The 9,153-nt window shown below is 47.4% G+C and overlaps 1 protein-coding gene across 1 annotated transcript; it reads left to right on the top strand.

The window, feature by feature from the left end:
* Nucleotides 1-747: 747 nt before the first annotated feature.
* On the top strand, nucleotides 748-1,713 carry LOC115970321. Its single transcript, XM_031089971.1, has 2 exons — nucleotides 748-1,497; nucleotides 1,546-1,713. Exons 1-2 carry the CDS (start codon nucleotides 748-750, stop codon nucleotides 1,711-1,713), a joined length of 918 nt encoding a protein of 305 aa, XP_030945831.1.
* Nucleotides 1,714-9,153: the final 7,440 nt, after the last annotated feature.

The raw sequence follows: 9,153 nt of genomic DNA, 5'->3' as shown, positions 1-9,153 counted from the left end.
ACGAGGCCATAGTAATGACGAGGATATCCCCTGATGACGAACAAACCGTCAACGACGAAGAAAGGAAAGTCATTCAATGGTACCAGTAAATAACCTGGGCGGTTACGAAACCAGAAGAGCAGACCGTTGGGGACTAATAAAAGCCCCATAATTGGGCTTGAGGCGTTATGAAAGAAGAGCATTTACACTCCAACGGCTAGCAGTCAGGCTCACAGGTATAAAACTCTCACATTTCGCAGCATAAGGTACGATACTACAATTCTGAAAAGATACTCCTTACTGCTAGTTCTATAAACATCTTGATTGCTCTAACTTTGGCATCGGAGACGTTGTGGCAGGCACCACACTAGTGACCATCCTTCTTGAAGAGAACCAGACGCTAACGAGGAGTTCCATCTGCCTTTTGAGACTGACGAGTTGCACCTCATCAGTTTGGCGTCGTTTGTGGGAACGATATTTTCAGATTCATATCTGAGAGTGTAGTTCCCATCAACCCTCTACATTCAGATGGAATCCAACCCAGACTCAGCAGCCTTGGCCCAGCAAGTCCAAGCCCTTGCAGCTACCATTGAAGAACTCACCAAACAGAACCAGGAAATGAAGCTGCGGCTCCAGCAGGTTCAACAAGCTCAACAAGAAAAGAACCGGTCCAAAGATAACTTGGAGGAAGACGGGGATAGTCAACGGAGAGAGACTTCCCGAAGACCAGCTACTCCGGACGAACAGAACTCGGATCTTCTTTGAGAAATGAGGAAAGAGATGGACGAACTAAGGAGTGCCATTAAAGAAAAGACGGACCGAAGCGTAGATAAAATGATAAGGGCTACGGATTCGCCATTCACCGTGGCGGTACTTGAATGCCCCGTGCCGTCAAAGTTTCGCTTGCCTCAATTGGAGCCATTCGACGGACTTAAGGACCCACAGGACCATCTTAATACCTTTAAGACGACTCTGGGTCTTCAGCAACCACCTGACGAGATATTGTGTCGTTCCTTCCCGACGACTCTCAAAGGGGCTGCAAGAGAATGGTTTACTAAGTTGCCAAATTCGTCCATAGACAATTTTGATCAGCTAAGTAGTGCCTTCTTGCGCCACTTCATAGGGGGACAACGCCCAAGGAGGCCAGTAGATTACTTACTCACCATAAGACAGGGAGAGAAGGAGACCCTGAGGTCATATGTCAAGCGATTCACCCAGGAAACTCTGGAGGTAGACGAAGTTGATAACAAGGTACAGCTGACGACCTTCAAAGCAGGCTTGAAATCCAGAGACCTCGTGGCTTCTCTTGCAAAAAACCCCCCGAAGACGATGGCGGAGATGCTCCTGAAGGCACAAAAGTACATGAACGCGGAAGATGCTCTAGCTGCCATAAAAGATACCGAGAGGCCAGGAGACAAGTCCAAGTGGGAAGACGACCGTAGGGGGCAAAAGAGAGACAGACCGAAACGTCGGAACAATGACGGGAATAGAAGGAAGGACGACAGAAATCCTCGGATGGTAAAATTTACCCCTTTGGTTATGCCTGTTGACAAGGTTTTCACGCAGATCAAGGACGAGCATTACCTCAAATGGTCCAGGCCATTACACTCATCCCCCAACGTACGTGACAAGAACAAGTATTGCCGTTTCCATAGAGACCACGGCCACAACACGGAAGATTGCAGAGACCTGAAGGAGCAAATAGAGGAATTAATACGGAAAGGAAAACTATAGAAGTACGTAAAGAAAGGAGAATATGGCAAGTCCAGAGATGACAACAAGACCCAGCGTGAATCTTCCACTCGAGAGGACGACCATCCGTCCCAGCCCCCACGCAAGGTGATCGGGGAGATAAGCATAATCACAGGAGGGCCTTTTTCAGGAGGATCATTTAGATCACTCAAAAAAGCATATCATAGACAGGTGAATAGCGTCCACACCATGCCTCCGTCCAAGTATCAACGAACACACCAAGACATGTCCTTCAGTGAAGGAGACGCCAGGGGAGTAAAGCAGCCCCACAACGATCCCCTGGTCATAGTGCTGAATATAGAAGGATTCAATACCAGAAGGATCCTTGTTGATAACGGGAGCTCAGCGGATATCATCTACCTCCCAGCCTACCAACAGCTGAGATTAGATCCAAAAAGGTTTCGACCTTTTGACTCTCCACTCGTCAGCTTCAGTGGAGACAGGGTCTACCCCAGGGGTATAGTGACTCTGACGGTGACAGCAGGGACCTACCCGTCACAGTTGACCAAACAGGTGGACTTCTTGGTGGTAGACTGCCCCTCATTCTATAATGTCATTATTGGGAGGCCCACCCTCAACAAGTGGAAGGCGGCGACGTCAACCTACTGTTTGAAGGTGAAATTCCCAACAGACGACGGCGTGGGTGAAGTAAAGGGTGATCAAGTCCTGGCAAGGGAATGTTATCAGGCCGTACTGGCAGGAAAGGAGAACCACACGTGGACGATTGAAGAAAAAGAGGAGGACGGGATGGAGACCTTGGAAACAGTGGAATTGGTGGAAGGAAATGCAGACAAGACGACCAAGATAAGGACGACGTTAGGCCCCGAGATGAGAACGAGACTCATAAAGTTCCTTAAAGGGAATCTAGATGTCTTTGCATGGAGTCACGAGGACATGCTCGGCATATCTCCAGAAGTCATCCAGCATAGGCTGAATGTGGATCCCAGCAGGAAGCCCGTTCAGCAGCGACGAAGAACCTTCGCTCCAGAGCGAGATCAAGTAGTGGCAGAGGAGGTAACCAAACTCTTGACGGCTGGATTCATCCGGGAAGTATATTATCCAGAATGGCTCGCCAATGTCGTCCTGGTAAAGAAAGCGAACGGAAAGTGGAGAATGTGTGTAGACTTCACCGACCTGAACAAAGCATGCCCAAAGGACAGCTTCCCTCTACCAAGGATAGACCAGCTCGTGGACTCCACCGCCGGACATAAGTTACTGACGTTCATGGACGCCTTCTCAGGGTACAACCAGATAAAGATGGCTGAAGAAGACCAGGAGAAAACAGCCTTCATCACAAGCCAAGGACTGTACTATTACAAGGTGATGCCCTTTGGGCTGAAAAATGCTGGAGCTACGTATCAGAGAATGGTAAACAAAATGTTCAGCCAACAGATTGGTAGGAACATGGAGGTGTACGTGGACGACATGCTCGTCAAGAGTAAGGAAGAGCTCACACATCTCGACGACTTGGAGGAAACTTTTGCAACCCTTAAAAAACACCAGATGAAGTTGAACCCAAGCAAATGTGTTTTCGGGGTAGCCTCAGGGAAGTTCTTGGGATTCATGGTGTCCCAAAGAGGAATAGAAGCAAACCCAAAGAAAGTACGAGCTATTATCGACATGGCCTCACCCAAGACCGTCAAGAATGTTCAAAAACTCACAGGGAGAATAGCGGCTTTAAACAGGTTCGTCTCTAGGGCCACAGACAAATGCCTGCCCTTCTTTAAGACACTGAAGCAGGCTTTTGCCTGGACCAACGAGTGCGAAGCGGCGTTCCAAGAGTTAAAGCAATACCTGAGCAGTTCGCCTCTCCTAAGCCCGTCCAAAGAAGGAGAAAACCTATACCTGTATCTGGCGGTGTCAGCCTCGGCAGTAAGTGCAGCTTTGATTAGAGAAGAGGGTAAGAAACAACTCCCGGTTTACTACGTCAGCCAAGCTTTCCAAGGGGCTGAGTCCAGATACCCAAGGATCGAAAAGATTGCGTTTGCACTAATAGTGGCCTCGCGCAAGCTCAGGCAATATTTCCAGTCGAATCCCATTCTCGTAATGACAGACCAACCAATCAAGAAGTCAATGAGCAAGCCAGAAGCAGCAGGGAGAATGGTCCAGTGGGCAATTGAACTTAGTCAATTTGACATTGAATACCATCCAAGGACAGTAATCAGGGCACAAGCTCTGGCGGACTTCATTGCAGAACTCACGTTCCCTGACGAAGGCAAGAGTACCGACGAAACAGATAAACTAATAATACAGACTGATGGTTCGTCAGCCTAGAAAAAGGGGGGAGTAGGGGCCATCATAACCACCCCCGACGGAGAAGTGCTGAAATATGGGGTCCAGCTAAAGTTCCTAGCCACCAGCAACGAAGCTGAATACGAAGGAATACTGACGGGACTCAGGCTTGGGAAAGCTCTTGGTGCCAAAGATTTGTTGATCCAAAGTGATTCAAAGCTAGTGATTGGACAGATCAAGGGAGAATACGAGGCAAAAGAAGAAATGATGTAGAAGTACCTCAAGTTGGCAAGACAGCTAGCTCAGGAATTCGATACCGTGGAATTCATGGAAATCCCAAGAAGTCTGAATATGGGGGTTGACGAAGTGTCAAAGCTAGCGTCATCGAAAGAAGAGGGGACTAGCATGGACATGGCGATGGAAGTCCAAAAACACCTTAGTATCGAGGAAGTTGCAACCTTCACCATCCAGAGCATCGACACCTGGATGACGCCCATAATGTCCTTCCTCCAGGACGGGCACTTACTTCAAGACACCGAAAAAGCCAGAAAGATCAAGAAGAGGGCGGCCAGATTCACGATCCTGAATGATGTCTTGTACAAGAGAGGCTTCTCAATGCCCTACTTGAAGTGCGTCGACGAGGAAGAGGCCAGATACATCTTGGAGGAGGTACACGGAGGAATTTGTGGCGACCATGCCGGCTCCAAATCCCTAGTAAACAAAGTGGTAAGAGCAGGATACTTTTGGCCAACCATGCAGGTGGACGCTGCTAACATTGTCAGGAGGTGCGACAAATGCCAACGATACAGGAATGTGCAGCGGCTTCCAGCAGAGAAAATGACGACCATAACTTCCCCATGGCCATTTGCACAATGGGGAATCGACATCGTCGGTCCTCTGCCCCAAGGTAAAGGTCAGGTAAAATTCCTTCTTGTTGCTATTGACTATTTTACAAAATGGGTGGAAGCAGAGGCCCTAGCAATGATCACTGAGGCTCGGATCCAGAACTTTGTGTGGAAGAACATAATATGCAGGTTCGGGATTCCCTCGACGATCATATCAGACAATGGAAGGCAGTTCGACAGTCAAGGCTTCAGGGAATTCTGCTTAGGCCTTGGGATTAAGAATCAGTTCTCATCCCCAAGGCATCCTCAGGCAAACGGACAGACGGAAGTGACGAACCGGACGCTGCTCAAGATTATCAAGACCAGACTGGACGATGCGAAAGGTGCTTGGCCAGAAGAACTACCAAATGTCCTGTGGGCTTACAGAACCACCGCCAGAACCCCAACGGGAGAAACTCCCTTCAGGCTTACCTATGGTACAGAAGCAGTAATCCCAGTCGAAGTAGGGGTCACAAGTATCAGGCGTGGAACCTTCAACAAAGAGATCAATAACGACGAACTACGACTGAACCTAGATTGTCTGGACGAAGTAAGAGTCAACGCATCCAGCAAGATGACGAAGTATCAAAGGAAAATGGCCGAATACTACGACAAACGGGTCAAACTGAGACGCCTGGACATAGGAGACCTCGTCCTACGCAGGACCACCATGGCAACTAAAGACCCTACCCAGGGAAAGCTAGGTCCTACATGGGAAGGTCCCTACCGAGTCGTTCACTACTCAAGACAAGGAAGTTATCACCTGGAAACCATGGACAGACAAAGGCTCCCTCGACCATGGAATATTGAGCATTTAAAAAAGTACCACCAGTAAATGTAATAGACAAAGGCAGTCGCTCTTGAATCCAATAAAAATTTCTTATCCCTTGATGTCTTTATGCAGACAGGTCCAGTCAATTGTGAGTCAAACTAACAAGAGTCCACCTTGATGAGTGTATGTCACTGACGACAATACCAACTAATATGGTAAAAAAAAAAGGCTAAGTGATAAGATTCCGCCAAGACGGATGTAAATCACTGACGAAGCCCTAAGTGACGAGATTCCTTAATAGGATGTAAGTCACCATAAAAAAAAAGCTAAGTGATAAGATTCCGCCAAGACGGATGTAAATCACTGACGAAACCCTAAGTGACGACGTCCCTTAATAGAATGTAAGTCACCATAAAAAAGCTAAGTGATAAGATTCCGCCAAGACGGATGTAAATCACTGACGAAGCCCTAAGTGACGACGTCCCTTAATGGGACGCAAGTCAGCAAAAAGAAAAAAAAAAAAGAAGAAGCTAAGTGATAAGATTCCGCCAGGACGGATGTAAATCACTGACGAGGGATACGCGAATAGCAAAGTCCCACTGAACGAACCAAGGACATTGGTGAACCAGCAAGGAAAAGAGTAAAAAGAAAAAGAAGAAGGATGGACATCTACAACAAAAGATAAAGGGTGACGAGCAAATCACAAGAAATTTGCACTAAGTACCAGCTAAATACAAGGTACGCTAAGAAGTTTATGCTAAATCAAGCACATATGCACAAACATAGATAACAGTGTAACAACAGAAGCAGATAAACATTAAATCATAGAAAAGCCCAAAAACATAGGGCAATTATCCTTGTTCTCATAACAGGACCAAAAAGTATTGTTCTGAAAATGGAAATAAAAACAAAAAATTTATATACATCACCAAAAAGGGCCTAAAACATAATAGGCAAATATAAGTGATAAATTTCCTAAGGATCAGGCTCGGGCGTCTGGGGCGTCAGTAACAATGTCGTCAGCAGCCGGAGTGTTCTCAGCGATAGGAGCATCGTCAGCAGCAGGGGCAGCACTGTCAGGAGCAGAAGGTTGGGCAGCCTCGTCAGCAGCCATCACTTGATCCACCACTTCTAGGTCTAGACTTGGCAGATCAACCCCTGTAGGGTACTTGACGAGGTACCGGCGGAGGAGTTCGAATCCCTTGAAATACCAACTGAAAAGTACAGTGGAATACTCCTCCGTCTGCTGAAAGGCCTCGACGGACCTGGCAGCAACTGTCTTCAATTTCTCCTTGGCCGCCTGAAGCTGGTCATCCTTCTCCAGATTCAGCTGACGCTCAACCCTTAAGTCAGAATTAAGAGCCTTGACGTTCTCCTTCAAGGTAGCAGACTCTTCCATCGACTGTATAAGGTCCTTCTTCAAAACTGAGTTCTCCTTCTCCAGAGCCTCCATCCTAGAGGTCAAGGAGGCCACCTTAGCCTCCTGAGTAAGACACTCAGAAGCCAGATGGAGGCTCTCCCCCAACACCTGACGAAGCAAGATAAGAACGTCAGTAAAAAAAAAAAAAATGAAAGAAGAGACCAAGGAAAAAGTTATGAACAACCTTACCTGCATTATCTTGTGGACGTGCTGACTCGCGACGACATTGACAGGAACCCCAGAAAAGACCTTCAGGTCCTCAGCTTTCACAATGTTGTGTGCCCGCTCTACAGCCACACCCTCGTCATCAAATATGGACGAGCCCGTTTTCTCCTTCTCTTTGTGACAGCCTCGGCCTTTTTGATGATGGAGTAGGGATTTCCTCGACAGAGGTGGCAGGCGAAGCTACTCGGACACCCTCTACCCCCGGGACAATCGGAGTAGCATCCACGGCGGATGGACCCTTCCCCGTCACGCGAACCACTTTCTTGCCGATGCTAGCCAAGGGCTCGTCCTTCTTGGCTCTCATTTTGGCATACATATCCTTGTTGAATTTGGTAGTCATCTCTAAAAGAAAAAAAAAAAATAGAGAAGAGTTAAGAAATCCAAAAATACGCGATTAAAGGCTGGACGAAGCAAAACACTTACTCTTCTTCTCCTCGATGCTGATGCTGCGCAAAACGTAGGGAGACGGATCCGGGCCCAAGCAGTAGAAAACAAGTGTCCGTGGGTCCAGGAGGTCGTCCCAACTCTCAATCGATTGGGAATATTTGATTGCCTTTTGAAGACGTTCTTGGTATTTGCTCTTCAACTTGGGACGCCTTTTTACTGCACAAAGAAATGAATAAGTGGTTAATGACGACCAAACATGCAAGACAAAAAATAAACAGACGAGAAGGAACATAGACGCACCTAAATTTGGGGTTCCCCACCGACGAAGTAACCTTGGGATATCACCCTAAGCCTCGCTGGAAGGGGTCTCAAAGTCATCCCCTGACACGAAAACGGAACGGGACTTCCAGTACCTGAATGACGAGGCTAGACCCTTAACGATTCTAGTCCTCCTCGTCTAAGGGACTAGTTCGTAATACCCGAACTCCTTTGATTCTTTCAAACGATAGATATGGACGAGCTCACTCACTTTGATCATATCCTCGTTGGCGGCCAGCCAAATCTCCATACAATTAATGACTATCCTCCAGGAGTTCGGCATGAGCTGCCCGAGGGCAATGCCAAAGTAATCCAATAGCTCCATCACCAAGGGATGGACGGGAAACCTAAGCCCGGAGGTAAAAGCAGCCTCGTAGAAGCACACTTCACCTGGGAAGAAATGGCAAGCCCGATCCTCAGGACCAAGCCGACGAACCCGGACCCGTGCAGGGAACTGGAACCTATCTTTAAACCTGGCCACTGTATCAACGTCCAGCCCACACTCTTCATTGAGAGCATAAAAAGCCCTAACTTGACGAGGGGTAGAGACGGCTGTATCACCCTCGATTGGGCCACCGCTAGACGACAACCCGGTGTCTAACTCACTAGATCTCACTTCCGACATTCTCCTCGTCTCTCTTACAAACCAAGCCAATGACCTGCCTAAAATTGGAGATAGCTCCCCTAGAACCACACTCAACCCACTACCTTCGAAAAGAAAGTCCCCTATCAAAGGAAAAAAGTCCCCGGAGACACCCAAGGCCGCCCCTAAGCGAGCAAAAAAGAAAGAAATTGAGGGGCAAGCTACCCAAACCTCAGAAGAACTAACCATGAAAAAGGAACCCAATCCTAAAACACCCAAACCCAAAAACAGCAAAAGTAAAAGACAAAAGAAAAATCAGGAATTTATAAAGAGTCCGTGAAGAAAATAAACTGAGGAATCGAAGAAACAACGTACCCTGGAAAAAGGAACAGTTGAGGGCGGAAAAATGTGTCACTGGAGAAATTTTTCGCCGGAGCAAAGTCAAAATCACCGGAAGGAGATTGGAATGATAGCAGAAACAAAACAAAAGGGAAAAATCAGAGTAAAGGAAAAGAAAAGCTTTTTAAAACCCAAAAACCCAAGGAAACTGAAAAGCAGCGGGAAACCCAAGAGGCATGCTAGTAATACCCTCAATTAGCAG

The sequence above is a fragment of the Quercus lobata genome, chromosome 12 (assembly GCF_001633185.2).
Source record: "Quercus lobata isolate SW786 chromosome 12, ValleyOak3.0 Primary Assembly, whole genome shotgun sequence".
Lineage (NCBI taxonomy): Eukaryota > Viridiplantae > Streptophyta > Magnoliopsida > Fagales > Fagaceae > Quercus > Quercus lobata.
Note: the sequence above shows the minus strand (reverse complement) of the source record. Positions and strands in the feature narration are given on the sequence as shown.

Excerpts from the sequence above, each read along its gene's own strand:
- LOC115970321 (XM_031089971.1), top strand. The coding sequence starts at position 748 with ATGAGGAAAGAGATGGACGAACTAAGGAGTGCCATTAAAGAAAAGACG. Across the intron at positions 1,498-1,545 it reads ACGACAGAAATCCTCGGATG|ATCAAGGACGAGCATTACCT; the intron begins GTAAAATTTACC and ends GTTTTCACGCAG.